This window comes from Pleurodeles waltl, chromosome 3_1 (genome assembly GCF_031143425.1).
Source record: "Pleurodeles waltl isolate 20211129_DDA chromosome 3_1, aPleWal1.hap1.20221129, whole genome shotgun sequence".
Lineage (NCBI taxonomy): Eukaryota > Metazoa > Chordata > Amphibia > Caudata > Salamandridae > Pleurodeles > Pleurodeles waltl.
In genome coordinates this window covers 968,742,009-968,761,261 of record NC_090440.1, presented here as the reverse complement: position 1 = coordinate 968,761,261, position 19,253 = coordinate 968,742,009, and the positions used below count along the sequence as shown (strand labels likewise).

Here is a 19,253-nt window from a genome sequence, read left to right as displayed (position 1 = left end):
CACCACATTTAGTTTGAGATGGCTCCAAGACATCCACTGATCCACGGCTCTGAGGCAACTTAAGATTTGTGAGTTTTCAATATCTTTGGGGCACTCCAATTTAAGTAGTATTTGTGTGTCATCTGCATAGTTCTAGCATGTGAGTTGGAAATCATTGATCAGTTCTGGTAATGATATCATGTAGATGTTGGAAAGTAAAGGTGAGGTGATTGATCCTTGGGGAACCCCTGCTTTTGTGAGGTAGGGTTTGGATGAGAAGGGTAGAAAATAGATAATAGTTGTTTTGTTTTGAAGATAGGATGTAATCCAGTCGAGAGCAATCCCTTCTATGCCGGCTTCGTGGAGTCTTTGAATTAGGGTGTCATGGTCAACCGTATCAAAGGCAGCTGCGAGGTCCAAGAGAAGTAGTGCAGCAACTCCATTGCGGTCAACTGTGTTTTTCAGATCATCCCAGATTGCTATGATGGCCAATTCAGTGCCTCTTCCTGGGTGGAATCCAGTTTGGTAGTCTGAAATTATGGAATTGTTTTCAATGAATTGTGACATCTGGGCGAACGCTGCTCTTTCTATCAGTTTGTCCAGGAAAGGTCCATTTGTGGTTGGTCTGTAGTTGTTGGGGTCCTGTGGGTCTATGTTTGTTTTCTTTAAAAACGGATGTAGGTATGCCTTTTTCAGGTCTTCAGGAAAGGTTCCTGTAATTAAAGAGTTATTGATGATTCTTCTTACAGGTGTGGCAGCAGATGTAGATAAAAGAATGTTCTTGAAGATGTGTGGTGGACAAGTTTCAGAAGGGTAACCAGAAGGCCTGCTTGCTTTGACTAAATCCATAAATTCACCTTGTGATATTTGTTTGAAGGACTGTAGAGGCTGGGTTGGTTTATTCTTAGAGGGTATTTTAGGAAAGGGGTTGGTGCTGAAGGATTTCTTCTGTTTTAAATAGGAGTCCAATGTGTCAGCCTTGGTTCTGTAATGAGTTGCCAGTTTGTTTGTGAAATGTTGAGTAGAGGTTACCCTAGTGTCCCTGGGTGACTGAGAGATGGTTAAGTAAAGCTTCACGCCTAGAAACACTAAGGAATATGGGCAGCGGATCCCACCAATGGCAAAGGGTGGAGGCTGCGAGAGATAATAGAGGCAGCATGACAACTGTCAGATGTCATCTGGTCTCCTCAGAGCAGGTAGTCCCTAATGAATTTAATCAAGTAGTTGCAGTTGTCAACCATGAGAGTCACTATCCAGTGGCTCTTGTTCCCTTTGAAAGGAGGGTAAAAGGGGTCTCAAGTTCCTTCAGGGTAGCGTTGTGTCCGTCCATGCCTTGGATTGTCTGCAAGGCAATGACCTGGAGCATAACACCTAGAAGGTCCCACTTGGAGATGTTAGGGTTGTCTGAGTGGGTGTGTCTGACCACACAGTCCATGGCAGCCCAAGAGGGTAGTGAGGAGGAAGAGAAGGAGAACAGGAAGCCAGATCCTGAAACTCCCACAATCTAGGAGGAGGCTGACCCTGAGGGGAACACCCTGGAACTTATGGGGAGAATGTGGGCAAACTGGGAACCTGCCTGAGCTGACCATTTGACAGAAGGAAGGGGGTCCCACCAAAGAGAAGTTCTACAGAGCACAGAGGGCATGCCATACTCTTGTGGGCCTATGGGAGCAGACTGAGGCCCAGGCAGCTAGCGACACCTCTAGTGATCACCTGTTTTACTCGGAGAGTGGCCTCAAGTTCTTGAGCCTGGTGCACCCCATGTGTTGGTGGTCCCACCATACTACAGAGACTCCCTACTGGAGATGGCTCACGATGTACCCCTGGCAGGTCATTTGGAGCAGATCAAGAACTGTGACAGGCTTGTAAACCACTTTTACTGGTCTCAAATGAGGAATGCCTCAGGTCTGTTCTGTAGGTCGTGTCCTACCTGTCATTCCAGTGGCAAATCAGGAGGGAAAGGCAAGGCTCCCTTGTCACCTTTTTCTGTCATTGGCAGTGGACATCGACTTTGTTGGTCCTCTGGACTGCAAGACAGCCATTATCAACAGGTACATCCTGGTCTTGGTAGACCATGCCACTTGGTACTTGGAGCCTATCCCTCTGAGAAAGGTGGCTGCACCCGCTGTGGCCATGGCTCTTTAGCCATGTGGGATTCCGCAGGTAGATGGTGTTAGACCTGGGTACCACCTACATGAAGGCCATGTGGAAGTAGTGTGGAGTAACCTACAAGTTCTCCACTTCTTACACCCTCAAACCAATGGGCTTGTTAAAAGGTTCAGCAGAACCCTTAACCATATTATAATGGGTCTGTCAGAGCCCATGAGGCAGAAGTGGGACGTCATCTTGTCATATCTATGGGGGGGTACCATGGAAGGTGGTTGACTTTAGCCCGTTTGAACTTCTGTATGGGCACCCTGTGAGAGAACCTCTCTGTTTGGTGAGGAGGGCTGGCAGCGAGCTCTCAAGAAGTCCCTTCAGGGTGTGGTCAGCTACTTTCTGGCACTCCACAAAAGACAGAGAGCTTCCAGAAACTTGCCCAGGAGAATCTGGAAGCCAACCAGGAGGACATCAAAACTGTGGTATAATCGGAACTTGCCTCCATTTCAGCCTGGTCAAAAAGTGTGGATGAAGAATCCCGCAGAGCCCAGTGCTCTGCAAGGCCGCTGGCTTAGGCCTGAAGAGGTGAAAGAGTGCAATATTAATGCCAACTACTTGGCTGACCTCAAGACTCCTAGGAACCATTTGAGAGTCCTTCATGTCAAACTCCTAAAGCCTCAATTTGAGATATCTGAGCTAACCATGCTCCTAGTCAGTGATGATGGGATGGAAGAGGACAGTGAACCTCTCCCTGACCTTCTTTGTTCTAAGGAGCTGCATGGATCAGTGGAGGGTGTCAACCTCTCCCCTACCCTGAGCCTAGACCAAAAGAGGGAGTGCCACCCTTTGCTGGGGCAGTTTGTCTCTTTGTTCTACCTTACCCTAGGACTCACTACATGGTGTACCCATGATGTTGATACTGGGGACAGCATGCCTGTGAAGAATACAATTTCAGGTTGTTCAACAAGGTGAGAGCCATCATTCAGCATGGGGTCTCCAAGATGATAGAATTAGGGATTACTGAGTCCTCAAACAGCCCTTGGGCCAACCCAGTGGTGTTGGTCCCCAAGGTTGCCCCTTTAGGTGTCATACCCAAGCTTAAATTCTGTGTGGGCTACCGTGACCTCAATGCAGTTGCTAAGGGCCTGAATATGAGTCTGGCGGTCCAAAGAATGCCAGACTCGCAGTGACGACTGGATCGCCGCATCTGTGGTGGTCCGACTGCCACGTTACAACCATGGTGATTGGACCACCAGGGGACTGCTGTTCCCACTAGGAACATTGCTACCGAGGGGGTGACAGTGGTCTGAGTTGTACTCAATCGGGGCAGCACTGAACTCAGCACCGCCTGGCTGATTACACCCCACCTTACCACCAGGCATTCCATGGTGATCATCCCGCCATGGAAAGGCTGGCGGTCAGGGTGTGCTGTGGCCCCACTGCCCAGCACAGACAGCCCCCCTGTGCTGCGCGGACCCCCTGTGCGAGGCATTGGACTCAGCTCCAGGTGGAGCCAAGTCCAATGCCGCCACACAGTTTCCACTGGGCTGACCAGTGGAAACCTTGGTTTCCGCTGGTCAGCCTAGTGGAAAACTTGTAATAGGTCTGGTGGGAAGACCATAAGCTCTGTGGTGGTCTCCTCACCACAAGTCTGGCAGTCTGCTTTTCCGACCGTCAGACTTGCAATCAGGCCCTGAGACTGAAGCACACCCCATCCCCAGCGCTAATGAGCTCATAGATCAGATAGAACCTGCCAAACTCCTCCACACATTTGACTCAGGACCTTATTAAGAGTTTGGCTTGTGGCAATATTGCTGTGTATCGGGTGCGACAGCACCCATCGCGCTTTTCACTGCCTGTAATTCAGGCAGTGAAAAGCACGACAGGGCTGTCCATGAGGGCCCCTGCACCCCGTCTCCACCAGCCGTTGTATGGTGGTGGAACCTCCATACAAAAGCCGGCAGAGAGGGTACTCACAATCCCCAGGGCAGCGCTGCAGCACAGCAGCGCCTCCCTTGTGGATTAAGACGGCCAGCACCGTCACGCTGTCAACCAGCAGCAACCTAGCGTTGCCGGAAGTCCGACCGTGGCAGAGCCACCACGGTCATTATATGGCAGTCGGCCTGCCACATTGGTGGGGTACTGACCGACACCATGAGAATGGCGGTCTCAAGATTGCCACACTTGTAATAAGGGCCTTTATGTCTGTGTATTGGCAGATTGATTTGACTGAGGGGACCAAACAAAGGTCTGTGTTCTCTATCCCAGAAGGGCACTTACACGTCTGAGTAATGCCCTTCTGTGTGAAGAATGCCCCTGCCACTTTCCAAAGGCTGGTAACCTAGGTCCTCCGTGGGCTGGGAAACTTCAGTTCCGCCTATCTTGATGACACTGCAGTCTTGAGTTCCAGCTAGAAGGACCACCTGTGCCACCTCAAAAAAGTGCTTCAGGCTCTGCAGAGAGCAGGCCTGACTTTCAATGTCCCCCCAAGACCCAGACAGAGGTGAGGAACTTCTTAGGCCTCACTGGTTATTATAGAATATTTGTCAAGGGGTTTGGCATCATTGTGCCCCCCCGACAGAGCTGACTTCCAAGAAGCAGCCACATCAGGTGATCTGAACATCCAGACCTGTGCCAGAAGGCATTTAACACCCTAAAGGAGGTCATGTACACGGCACCCATGCTCAAGGTCATTGACTTCTCCCAAAAATTCATTGTGCAGACAGATGCCTCAGAGCTTGGCATAGGGCCTGTGCTCTCCAGCTAAACAAAGAGGGACTGGATCAACCTGTAGTCTTCATCAGTAGGAGGTTCCTTACCGGGGGACAGAGGGAGAATGCAACAGAGCGGGAAGCCTTTGTGGTGGTCTGGACACTGAAGAAGCTGAGACCATATCTGTTTGGTGCTCACTTCCGGGTCCAGACAGACCACTGGCCCTTCAGATACTTAATGCAGATGAAGGGTGGGAATCCCAAACCATTGAGGTGGTCCATCTCCCTACAGGGAATGGACATTACAGTGGAACACCATCCTGAAAAAAAGACCACACCAGTGCTGATGGTCTCTCCAGGTTCTTCCAACTTAGTGAAGGGGACTCACAATGGGTTGGGTAGCTCTCCCCACTTTCAGTTGGAGGGGACATGTGTTAAACCTGGAGTCCTTGACATGTTTTTTTTGGAATTTCTGCCTTCAGATATCGTGTTTCTGCTGACTTTGTTTTTGCTGGCCTTAGGATTATGTGACCTTTACCACTGCTGATCAGTGGTAAAGTGCTTGTGCTCTTTCCCTAGAACATGGTACTATTCGCTTATCCCCAGTTGGCATATTTAATTTACTTGTAAGTTCCTAGTAAAGTGCATGTATTGTGCTTAGGGACAGTAAATTAATTACTGCTAGTGAGATTGCAGCACGGATTGTGCCACTCACATAAGTAGCCCTTTAAGCATGACTAAGCTTGCCACTGCAGAGCCTGTGTGTGAACCCTGACCTGGCAAAATAACCCTTTTGCCAGCCCAACAACTTCCTTTTAAATATATATAAGTTACCCCTAAGGTAGGCCGTAGGCAGCCCCAATGGCAGGGTGTAGTGTATTTATAAGGTTGGTCATGCACTTTTAAGTTTTACTTGTCCTGGTAGTTAAAAAGTCTTAGATTATCTCCCATAGGGCAACATTGGAGTTACCTCATAACATTTTACAGGTATCACTTCCAATTTGAAAGAGACAGCGTTTGTAGGTTTAGTGTCTTTGAAATCATAATTCAATATATTATAACTTATGGTGAAGTCAGACTTTAAATTGCAATTCGGAAAATGACATTTTTAGAAAGTAAGGGCCACGTTTACAAATATTTGGAATTGCGATTTCCTAATTGGGATTCCATGCGAATCGCAATTAGGGAATCGCAATTCCAAATGTAAGAAACTCCATTGACTTTCTTTTGCGATTCCGGGTGGGTCCCAAATAGACCTGCTTCAATAATAATAATAAGGTAGGCCGCAATTTGCTACCCACCGGCAATAGCAAAAATCACAGGGATGGTGGCCTGCTGGTGTCAGCAGACCACTATGTCTCTGATTGCTTTTAAATAAAGCAATCTTTTTTTTTTTTAAACACAGCCCATTTTTCTTAAAGGAAAACAGGCTGTGTTTAAAAAGAAAAAAATGAAACGTTTCAGTTTCATTTTTTAAAACTAGGCAGCGGTCCGTGGGACCACTGCCTGCTCTTAAAAAATGTTTTCGCATGCATTCACAAAGGGACCGCTTCCCCTTTGCGAAAGGGTTAGCACCATTTTGAAACTAGTGCTAACTGTGATTGTTTTGCGACCGCATTCACGGTCACAAAACAATCATACAAACCATTTAGATTCGGTATTAGGAAGGGACGCCCTGGACATGCACCTTCCTAATTCCGAATTGCAAAACACAAATTGCAATTCGGTAACAAGTGTCCGAAATGCAGTTTGGGCTTTGTACATCCCAAAAAATCATGTTTCTAGTCGCAAATGGGCCGATTCTGCAAATGGCCAATTTGCGACTAGGAAAATGCGTTGTACAGATGGCCAATGGTGTTTTCTTATTTTAGCCATTTGGTGCCTGCTGCCTGTCTCTTCTCACATGTTTAGGGTGCGGTGACAGCTGGACTTTGTGTACTTTTCCTAGACAGCCACACACAATGGGAGCTTAGGTGTGACATGATGGGCCTTCATGGGCCATCCTGGGCAGGATGCGAGGGAGGAGCTGGGCCCAGCCTCACTTACACTTAAATAGGTTGTGTCCCGTCCACACACAAAGGCCTTCATAACCCCTTGTAGTGTGTCTGGAGCCAGTGCAGGGACTCTGTGCATTTCAAATGCATGTCTTTGAAGCCTCCCTCACTTCAAAGGCCTGACTAGGTACAAGTACTGTCTCTTTGACACCACCACTTCAGTACACTTTTGGACCTGTGGATACTCTGTCAGGAAGAAGAACTGCTGTGTTGCTGACTACCACTCGGTTGGACTGCTACTCTGCTGGACTCCTGGTTTGCTGTGTTGACCTGCCGCCTGCTGCCCTCTTGCCTGGGAGTGAGAATGACTGGACCTGAATCTCTCCAACCCAGAACCCAGAGCAACTCTAGGGGCTCATTGTCTGGCCTCCTAATCTGAAGTCTCAGGAACATAAAAGACTTCCAACCACCCTGGTCCTTCACCTGGACTCTGCCATCTGTGAGTCTACCCTCCTAAGTGGTGCCACCCCAGTCCTCGATCTTTGGAAATGGGCCTAAAGTGCTTGATCCAGCTAAACCAATGCATTCTCTGCTGTGGGTGCAGATTCAATGCATCGCCGCTGTTACATGGAACAGAACCAGAGCATCACCGCTGCTGGGTATAGTGGAACTTATGCAGTAGATTCACATCACCACATTTAAGGATCAGCGCATCACCTTCGGAACCACCACTGCGTGTCACCTTCCCCAGTGGAAGCTCCTCACATCCCTCGTCAACGGCAGCCTTGATGATGACGCTGAACCTCTGTATTATTGCTACTGCGTGAATCAAAACAAATGCATTGTCTCGACTGCACCATGCATTCTTGACACAAGCCTTCACATTTGCAAGCCATGTCTACAGGAACCTTGATGTTGATGTATCAGGATTTTGCACCGCAGCCTCCCCGCATCTCAGAACTGATGCATCCCTCTGACTGCACAACACATCTTTTTTTAGGACCCAGGCGATTCTCCTCAACCAGGATTTGTGATACTTTGGTTCAGCGGGCCTAACTGGGCCCCTGGTGCCAGCCTGCGCCCCATCACAGTCAACCTGAATGTTTAAGTATGTCCCAGTCTGGCTCAGCACAGAAATCCCTGGCTGGCACTTCTTGCTTGTAAGTGTGTTTTACAGTTTATTCTTTAAAAAAATCACAACTCAAGTTCTCCTTACTGGATTTTTGTTATTTTGGTCTTGTTCCTTTTTGTGTGGTGTGTTCACTGTTTTACAGTTTAAAGTGTTGCACAGACACTTTAACCATTGCCTTTAAGTAAAACCTGACTGCTCTGTGACAAGGTATCAGAGGGTGAGCCTGGGTTAATTTGCGATTTGCTTGTGCCTTATGTTGACAAGAATTGTGGTTGTTGCTTGACCAGAGCTCACCCACCATTTAACCAAAAACCCAGTTTCTAACACCATTAATCAAGCTTTCCCAACATTGAGAGGAACCACCCTGACGGTGGTTCCTGCCAATGTATAGAGATGGCCGTTGGGCCAGCGAACTTCTCTCAGTTTGGTGGACAGGAAATTCATCAGAGCAACAGAATATAGTAATCTGCCACCCTGATGGACATTAAACCATTTGCCAAACTCTAAATCAGGCCATTATTTTCCTTGAAAACATTTGACTGGGGAAGTTGAGGTGCCATTATATCGCAGTTACCAGAGGGTATAACCCTATATATCAAAGTCAGTTGTCTGATGCTTTTTCACAGTGCATTCATATGTTCGAAGACTTCAGTTACCTAATTTTGTGTTTGGTCTTCTTCTACATAAGATTTGAAGACAATGAGACAGCTTCACTTTTTTAGATTAAGATGGTTAACACCAATTCTATTGATATTTAAACAAGGATTAGCAATGCCAAAAGTCATTTTGTGCATGCCTTCAATCTGCATGCGTGCACCTACAAAAGGGCACAGACTCCGATCCAAAGTGTATCTCTAAACAAAAAAGTAGCATGAAATCACTTGTTTAAAAATGTATCATGAAAGAGCCTTCAGTAAAAAAACAAAAAACAAAATGAAAACGGATGAGCAGGTTGTGGGTGAGAGTTGACAGGGTGTCAGGGGTCAGGAAAAGTAAGCAACACAAGTGTGAGTGTGAGAGAGGCATATGGGCAAGGGTGATCAATGTAGTGGTGGAGAAAAGCAGATGAGGCAGAGAGCTAGAAAGCAAATGCCCTCTAAATGTGTGCAGAGGAAGCGTAGTACTCAGCCAACCAGTGAGCAGGTAAAGAGGTTATGCTCCAAGAGAGGGACAACAAGAGATGGACAAGATGGGAAACAGAAAGCCAATGCCTAGAAAGTAAGGCAATAAAAGTGACAGTAGAGCCAGCCAATGGTAAGCAATGGCCAGGGTTCAAGCCCCTGCATATTCTTGGGAACCCCATAATATGTCTTTAGCAACTAGACAACTTCAGCAGTCTGGTAGGCTCAATCTATCAAAGGATGCTCTTGCAGCCCTCTTGTTCTGTAAATCATTGGCTATTCAGAGGGCGTATGCAGTTATTACAACATATTTTTGGCATGAGGTCTCAGCCAAAAAGAGTTTAAAGGAAGAAATGTTTCAGTTAATTTGGGTTAATGGCATGCACATACTTGGCTCCTTGAGTTGTATGAAAATACCCTCTTTTGTTTAGTGGTCAAATCTATGTCAAAAGCACCACACAAGAAGTAAAGGGCCTGATTTAAAGTTTAGCAGAATGGTTTCCTTGTCACAAACGTGATGGATTCCCAGTCCATCTTATTACAAGTGCATTATATCCATCACAATAGTAACTAGGCAAAAGGGATATCTGTCATGTTTGAGACATTATCCATCCATTATACTCCAAAACAGGCCCAAGGTCACTAGGAAGGAATAAGATACTATAATATGGGATATTATCATTCAACTGTTCCTTGAAAAAAAACATGATACTTTAAAAGAACTATGTTTATTTTGTTAAAATATTAAATACAGTTTTCCACTCAGGCTGATGGTGAATTACCCATCTAAGAGATAAAAATGTGAGCCCTATTTAGAATTTGGCTGTCGGGGTACTAGATCAAAAATGTGGCAGATTTCATGGATCCATGACATGATATTGTGGAAAACAAGATTGACAAAATAATATCGCTTACTAACATATCAAAATCCCAAACTTAATTAACCAGAATACAATTTTTCCCATATACAATATCTATTTTAAACAATAGCTAAAACACAAATGTTGAAAATAAAAATATTGTAACTTTTAAATAACTATATGTAATAACAAAACTTTTGAAACACAATATCGACTACAATAATATCACAAAAAAGCAAGCAAAAATAACAGATTAAAACTCTTATTTAAACAATAGTACACATGTAAAGAAATTGAAAATAAATACATAGAACAGCAAAAAATATTATTAATATATTTATAAGTCAACATTAACATTTAACACATAATAAACAATATTTACTTTTAAATAAATACTAATGTTAAAAAAATATGCACATAATAGAAAAATAGTATAAACATTCTTGACTTTAAAACATGGCATCAAACATCAGAAATATATGAATAATAACACCAAACAACACAAGCATATATTTCACATTAAAACAGAAACATTCATTACCGTTCACCAAAAAGGGTAATAACTGAAAGAAATTCAAAATAAAAACAAACTACCCAATAAAATCTGACATAAAGCAAACCACTAGATCCCATGAAATCCACTTCAAAATGGCAGAAATAAACTAAAAAATAAGGTAGTAGTAAAAACATGGATGCTAAATGGAAATAAAAAAGACTATCCCCTATGGAAAACAATAGAAATGTAATTCAAAATTATTCAAAGATGTTACAAAATATAACAGTGGTATAAAAATGTACAAAATATATTAAAATGAATTAACAAAACATGACTAAGGGGGTTAATACTACTTTGGAGGAGGTGTTAATCCGTCCCAAAAGTGACGGTAAAGTGACGGATATACCACCAGCCGTATTACGAGTCCATTATATTCTATGGAACTCGCAATACGGCTGGTGGTATATCCGTCACATTTGGGACGGATTAACACCTCCTCCAAAGTTGTAATAACCCCCTATATTTGTAAAGTCTAATTTAAATGTTACTACGAAAGCATAACTCAGTATAATATAGTACTTTATATTCCAACTAAAATAAATATTTTAAATCTGTAAAAATACAAACTTGCATATGTAACAAGTGTTTAAGTTAAAAATAAGGATGTTCCATTTTTCTAAAATGTTTACAAATGCACATTTTTAAAACTGGTTAAAAAATACATTGCACAACTTATTTCACATAACAGTGTAATAAACATTGCTCCACTGTAACTTTTTTAATTGAACGATGTATATATGTTAAAATAAATGTTAACACAGACATCAAAATTTGAAAAACAAAATAAATTAAATTATAAAAACCATGACATGTTGTTCACTTAAACAAATACACAGGACACACAAAATACAATGCATTTTGTTAAATGTTGGGACCTAAAGGGGTCAGATCAACTATTCACACTCCAATGTAATGCATTTTAGGGAAGGTCCGGAACACTAAAAGGGTCACATTTACTTTTCCCACTACTATCTAACTACTTTCGTGGAAGGTGCTGGACTCTAAGTTGTTTTCTGTACTCTTCTCACTCCAATCTAAACCATTTGGGTAAGGTGTAGGACAGCAAAGGGATTAGATTTACGATTCCCACTTAAATCCAAAGCAATATGGGGAAGGTGTTGGACTCTAATGGGACAGAGTTGCTATTCTCACTCCAATCTAAACCCTTTTGGGAAAGGTATTGAACACAAACATTTACTATTCCTACTCAAATCTAATTAATTTTGGGGAAGCTGTTGGACCCTGTAGGGGCTACATTCACTATTTCTACCCCAATGTAAACTGTTTTTGGGAAGGTGTTGGGCACTTAAGGGGTTAGATTGACCATTCCTACTCCAATCTAAGCCATTTTGAAGAAGGTGTTAGGCACAAAAGATGTTATATTTTCTATTCTGACTTTAATCTCTTTAATTTGTGTGAATGGCCTGGACACTACAGGAGTTAAATTTACTATTTCTACTCAAAGGTAGACAATTATGGGGATGTCTTTAGGCAAAGAGGGTCATATTTATGTCAAAGTAATGCAGGGCATCGCAGCGCAGTGATGCAAGTCATCTTTCTGCACTGTGTGGCAGGGAAAGGGCAGGAATGCATGGTATTTAAAGGGATATGACATATTCCTGCCTGTGTACCTGCAGTGGCTCTGTTTTGGCTGCCTAGCACCAGTGCAGGCACCCTTGCACCAGGGTGAATGGATGCCTGCATTTTAAGGAAGATTGTTTTTGTGCAGGAAGGGGCACCTCGTTGCAAAAAAACAACCCTCTGAGGCATGTTCCTTTTTCTATGTTTGCTGCAGATTGCAGCACACACAGAAAGAGGAAAATACAAGGAGAAATAAAGATATTTCTCCTCTGTAAGCCTCACCTGGAAAGACATAGCATTTTGGCACATTCCCTGATCAACCACTTCTGGTAAATCTGGGAATGCATCACAATCCATGGATGTTGCATGGAAACACACACACAGTACCCATGGAATGCCTCCCTGGGGCAGAGTACCACAATGTAGTGACTTGCACTGTGTTGCATTACTCCAGATTTGTCGAGCCACTGATGACCATGCAAGGTTGCTTTGCATGGCTTGATAAATTGCATTTTGGGCTTGTGTTGCACATGCACCACATTGCATGGTGCAAGAGCAACACAACCCCAGTCATAAATATGTATACACCAAATAAATTATTTTTAATATTCATATCAACACATAATGATTTTCAGTACCATCTATCTAACAATAACAAAAAAATAAATATAAAAAATGATTTAAAATCTGACCCTAAATACCATACATTTGATTTTAAAGTGTATAAAACACATTAAAAATGGAAGAAAATAAATAATAAATTATAAAGCACATAACTACAAAATGCTATATTACAAAATTGTTTAAAAAAAAAAGTTTCTATTTAGGTAAACCACCTTGAATATCAATATACCCTGACAATTATAAGCAATACCTTCAAATAAATTGTAATCTTTATTTATAAATTATGAACTTTAAAATTATTTTTGTAAATAAATTATTTATTGGGAAATTAAGACAAATATAATATTTTGTCCAAGAGATAGAAAAAGACGTAGGGGCCCATTACGAGTTTGGCGGTCAGACGGGCTGACTGCCAAACTTACAGGGATGAGGCGACCTTCAACCCGGCTGCCTCACCCCTGCTGTATTGCGATGCTCCCACCGGGTGAGTTCCATTGCTCCAGATTTGTCAAGCCACTCATGGCCATGCAAGGTTGCTTTGCGTGGCTTGATAAATTACTTTAGAATTAAATAACATTCAAAATGTTATTACAATTTAATAATGTATTTGTTATCAATTAAATGTACCATTTTTTTTGTTTTTGTTATTTCAAATTATATTTAGATTAATACATTTCTACATTAACATCTCAAAATATAACAATATTGTAAACACATTTTTGATACACAAAATAAAAATTAAAAATGTATTTTAATTTAATAATAAACTTCAACAATAACATTACCCATTCCCATATAAACTAAAAACATCAAAATTCACTAAAATGTTCTAAATTACTTTATGAATTATTACTATAAATTAAATGCAAAAGAGAAGCTATATAAACATCGAATAAAAGAAAATAATTTAAAAATTCTATGAATTATTTCATAAAATAATTGAATATTATTTTTAATTAAAATAATACAAATGTATTTAAAGCAACAAAGCAAAAATATATCAATTGTGCATAATCAATATTAAAATATAAAAACTAAAAACATTAAATCATAAATGTTTACAATGGTACAATTTTAATAAATCCAATTAAATTAAAACATATCTTTACAGTTTTCATTTTGATAAAATATTCAAATAAAAAATATTTTAACAAACATAATTTAAAAATCTCCTCACCTTTTTTTCCCCATACAAACCCAACATCCTGCTCCTAAAATTTTAAAAAACATACATTTTCAGCTACTAAATTGTACTAATCCACAACAAAATAAAATAGCATAAAACAACAATATATTTAAAAATGATACTAAAGCCAACACTTAAAACAATATTCTTACTTTTGTTGTTTATGTTAAGGGTATTTTGAACATTGCAATATTCCTGCAATGATATTTCTGTAGCACAATATTTATTTTCAGGACACCTGCCTTGTTTTTGATGTCATATCTCTGTTTGCAAAACTGCACATACGGTTTCAGAGTGTGGTTTATGACTTGACAAAAAACCTTCACATGGAATGGTGTCCTAAAATGCAGGATTCCCTTCCAAATGGAACTGGAAGAGTTTGACAAATTACAACAGGAGAGTAAAGGAATTACATAAAAGTCAGTTTGATCTACAGTGTAACTTCCCATCCGGAGTCCATTGTGATTACCTTGGTGCAGGTCTCCATGCATGTCTCAACATCGGCGAAAAAATAGACTGAGTCAGAACCCGTAATCTGGAAGACCTGGATTACAAATTGAGCTTGGTAGCTGTCACCGTTGTGTACCACTGACACTAGGTCGTTCATGTCGAGAGAGGGACACCTGTGTAGAAAATAAGTGTACAGAGGCAAGGTTATCAGCTCACTCGGTGAGTTTAAACTATTTGACTACAGTTGACATCAGGATAATTCCATTGAGTAACCCACAAATTCAGTTGATTAATCACCAACCTACATTTTCATAGACTATTTTTTTAAATACCATATTCAGAACAGGATAAAGTATGAAGATGTAAGGAGGGGTATTCTTTTAAAAAGTAATTGTAGATATACTTGTAGTAGTATTAGTAGTAGTAGCACTGAGAACAGTTATGAAAGAGTAAAAGCAGCACCATTTGTAGTGTTAGTAAAACAAGTAGGTGTTCACAGCTTTGTCAGCAGTATAAAGCATTACATAAAATCTACAATACAGTGATATATGTAGCACTACTAGAAGTAATAAAACTAGCAGGATTAGCACTAGTAGTCATATTAATATTATTACTAGTTGCTGTCACACTAGGTGAAGCACTAGTAGCACATGTAATGAAAGTACTTGCATTTTCAGTACAAATTTTATCTGTAAAGTAGAGGTGGGCAAGCCCTTGAAAGCCCTAGCATGGCTCAAGCCAGATGCCCGCCTCTGGCTCAGCACAGGGTCTTCATGGACCTTGATGCCCAATGCGATCTGAGTCTCACCACATGAAAGCCATCTTTGTGTAACACAAACACAGACACATTGTCTATTAGCAACTCCGACCAATAGAAGTTGTGCCTGTTTTTTAATACAATGTTGTTTTTTAGAGGCTGTGAAAAAGTAGCATTGTGTTCAAACTCAAAAACACTAACACAAATGTATTGCCTTTCGGTATGTCTGACAAATTAAAAATGTGTCAGTGCTGGTGTTTCTTAGAGTTTTAACTCATTTAAAGCATTTCAATAGGAAGTTTATGAGTGTGGAGACTCCACAGTCGGAGCAGAAAACTATGTACATAAAAGATAGGGCAGTCCTATCTTTTTCTGTGCAGAATTCTCTGCTGCGAATGCGAAATCTCCACACTCATAAACTTACTATTAAAATGCAGTTTTCTGAGTACTGCAAAAGCCTAAACTTACAGAAATATATAAGTTTACCTTTGTGAATCAGGCCCTAAATGTTGAAGTATAGTCAATCTACAATCATCTATATATACTTACCTTGACAACATAGTGGTTGATATAGTTGCAGTTAAAAAATTCAAAACTCAGTATTGTGGTAGGATATCAAATCAGACCCTTCGTATATGTGAAACCTGACAATTTCCATCTCCTTCCTGGGTGTGCTTCACCTAATCTGGAACTATTCATCTAAGCATTCATAACTATTTGTCCTAATACTTGCTGCAAAACTTGTCTTCACTGCAATACACTCAAGCAGTTGTTAGGCTATTGTCCACTGAAATTTTGTCATCTACTATAATAGTAGAGAAGCTGGAAACTGGCAATTCAGTCTTGTTCAAGCAATTAATCAATGGTCTTAGAAATACTTAATTCAACAAAGACAGAATTGATTCCCCCTTCCCAGTGGAGGGTCTGCAAGGTTGTTGTTTATGAAACCTCAAATATACTACAAATAGTTTATTTTCTCATGGAAAGAGTAAGCTGTTCATCTCACACCTCCACAGATCCATTACGCATGTAGATGTTGATCTACAATTTGCTCTGTAGGTCATCTTGTTACCCCTACTGAAAAACAGCCACTACCATTTATTATTTTCTATTTGTACCACAAGCATCTGACTTTGTCTGTGCAGCTCAGTAATAATTACTATACACCAAATCGAATTGCAAAGGACTCACAATGTTGTGACTATTGCATTTGAAAGTATTTCTGAAAGTATTCTATGCTGATTTTGATGACAGACATCTACGCATGGTCTAAGGAGTATTCTCCAGGCCCTGCTTATTTGGATTCCGAAACTGACTTAAATTGTATTCGAATGTCTTAGGAATGCTTGACGAAATTCCTGTTATTCTCTGGGGCTATTGCTTTTGTGCTCTACAAGATTCGACAGTTTTTTCAGGGTGTATGTATTATTACAAAGAGGCAAATTATGCATCAGTGAGTAGATTCATTTCTTAAAGAGAGGTATCTGAACTGGAATGCTATCCTACAACTGCTCCTAAAAGAATTATGCTGCCTGCTTCATCCTCAGGAAAATCCTACACTTAATAGGAAACATGAAGACTCCTGTTTTGAGGTTAAGAAAGAACTTCTTCGACTTACCCATCGGTGATTAGGTCAAACTGTGGTACAGCGTTCAAATCGTTGATTGTTGTGGCATACATGCGCTTCACTAGAAGATATAAGAACTCGAATTCCGGTAAACGCATGCTAAGATACAGCGGGTTGCTAGTGTACAAATACATTGAAGACTCGTTGTAAGGGACGGTAAAGTTGGAATCTATGAATGCAGTCATGGTGGGTTTCATAATTGTGTTCACTCCATGAACATTTAATTCAATGAATCTGAAATAGGAAAAACAATTGTTAGCTCTCATTTCTTCTGCTACTGGTGACCTCACAAGCTTTCTTGACATGTCAAGATGGTCAGAGACCACCATGCCACGCATAACTGCAGATACCAAAAAAATCTCCAAAGCATTGCACCTGCAAGCATTTGAGTCTGTGTGGTGCCCTTTATAGGTATCATAAGACACAGAGAGCGTAAACACATATGTGAACAAGGAGGGATTATAAGGCACTTGCTACTAGACGGGCGTAAAATGTAAGCAGTGGGGACCAGAGAACCACAGAACACAATAAGTCCTTTCATCACAAGACTGTACATTGCATTTAATAAGTTCTACTCTCCAGACGAGATCTCCAGGATCACCAGTGGGTGATTGCGAGTGGTATTAATTAGTTCCCTCAGGACAGGTAACATGTCACAGTAACTGGTGCCTCTAGGAGTGTACCAGTAGGAGAAATGTCATTTCACCTTGATGTCCACTTAGATCCCCTCCTTAGACACAGGGCTACCCCTCTAACCTCTGACACTTTTCAATGCTGTTAAATATCTTTCTACATTTATGATTTAATGTGATATTAAAAAAATGCAAAATACATGTTCACACCCAATTATACATATACACTCTGATATAGTACCATTGCAATTTAAGTGAATTTCCTATTTTGTGTAGAAATGTATTTTCTTGTCTATTGTTAACTAGGCCTCAATTTGGGCCTGGAAGCCATATTTTCTTAAATGGATGCCAGCTTTGTACTACTTCTGCACATCTCACTGACTGTTAGTTCTACAGCACACAATTGAGCAAAATATTGTTTATTTCCAGTGTCATTGTTCATGCTGTGCTCAATGAACTTTTCTCCTCTCAGTCACAAAACTGCAACTAATACAAAAAGCTCTTTCTCTTAGATCACTGTGCCCTATTCATTCATATAACACATTGTTGTTCATGTATCTAGTTTGTTCCACCATCTCCAGATGGCATTAGCATAGAGAGGGCAAAACGGTTATTCATGTATTGGGATTGTGCTTAGGTGCTTAGGCAATATTTTAGCGGGCTGTGTTCTGATTTGCTATGAAGATAACATTTTTGATCATACCATCTGCAGTTCGGTTAATTTTATATGCAAAAAGAAATGTATAAAGCCCTTAATTTTGAAGGTGAGCCAGGCAACTTTCCGGTTCTACTGGGGATGCTGTTCATTTTCTCTTGATTTTGCTGCCCACTTTGGCTTGGATTTTGCATTTCTCTGTAATGACATGTCAGAACACTTTTTAGAGGACCATGGGGCTCACACCCGTGGTGGTTGAGGCCTTTTACTCCTGATGTCCCTGGCTCGGGCTACTATGGGTGCTGAGCAGCTGGGCCAAGTACCCCTTCTGCACCTGACTCTCAGTGGCAGCTGTGGTCACGCAGATGTAGATACAGGTCAGTGAACATGACTCATAATTAAAAGTGCGAACAGTGCAAGCAATAAATCAATGTCCAATTCAATACTTGCTTTTATAGAAAAAAAAGTATTTTATTTCTAACTGTACATGTGCAAGCCATACAAAATTTAGAAGCAAAACCACAACGTCCCTTGAGGTAGGGGCTCTAGGAGTTTTCAGGCAAATCCCTGTCCCACCCAACTTCATGTTCGGGGTTATTCACCATTCACCGATGGCCGCATCCAGGTAACACAAACTATTAGGCCATACTCAAGAGTTATCCCTTTGACTCCTTTGGAATTAGTCAAAAGTCCCTATGGCACTGCAGCACTATTATCAGCAAGTCCCTAGCGCCCCAAAGGCCCAGTTCCAGTTTTACGTGCTCTGGCAGCATGGCAGTGTTAAGCTGTGCAGTGAGTACCATCTCTTCAGGTGCTCTCGAGTCTGGATCCTGTACGGCAAAGTTGAGCTGCTCAGGGTAGCACCCAGTGACACAGTCTCTCTCTGTTGAGCAATGCTGCTGGTTCAATATAGTGATTGGAGTTGCCGTTGCTAAGCAGACACATGGGTAAGTTGCTCTTCCCTCTAGAGGGAAGCTGGTATGGTCCTCTGGCTCCCGACTACAGCTCCAATGAGGGTACAATGTCCTTGATGGCATCTTGGTGATCCTCGGGGAATCCATCAGGTGCAGATTACAGAGTGCAGATCACAGCAGTATTCCTTTTGTTCAGGCAACAAACCAAACTCTTAGCCAAAGTGGTACTAGCATCCCCTCCTGGCATACAGGTTTTCCGCGGTACTCACTATCTGGGCTCAGACTCTCCTTATACGATCACCCTCACTACAGCAGCCCCTCCTGGCATACGGGATCTCCGATTTCGGCAGTCAGAAGTCCAGCACTCCTGGCCA

The 19,253-nt window shown here is 41.6% G+C and overlaps 1 protein-coding gene across 1 annotated transcript in view; it reads right to left on the bottom strand.

Annotated features, from left to right (window-relative positions):
- The window catches only part of LOC138283296 (uromodulin-like), a 451,356-nt gene that overhangs the window by 52,394 nt on the left and 379,709 nt on the right, over positions 1 to 19,253 (bottom strand). Inside the window, exons 6-7 of the mRNA XM_069221317.1 lie at positions 16,670 to 16,912; positions 14,314 to 14,467 (exon numbers count right to left, since the gene is read on the bottom strand). Of these exons, the coding sequence (XP_069077418.1) occupies positions 14,314 to 14,467; positions 16,670 to 16,912 (397 nt within the window). The remainder of the gene's footprint in view (positions 1 to 14,313; positions 14,468 to 16,669; positions 16,913 to 19,253) is intronic.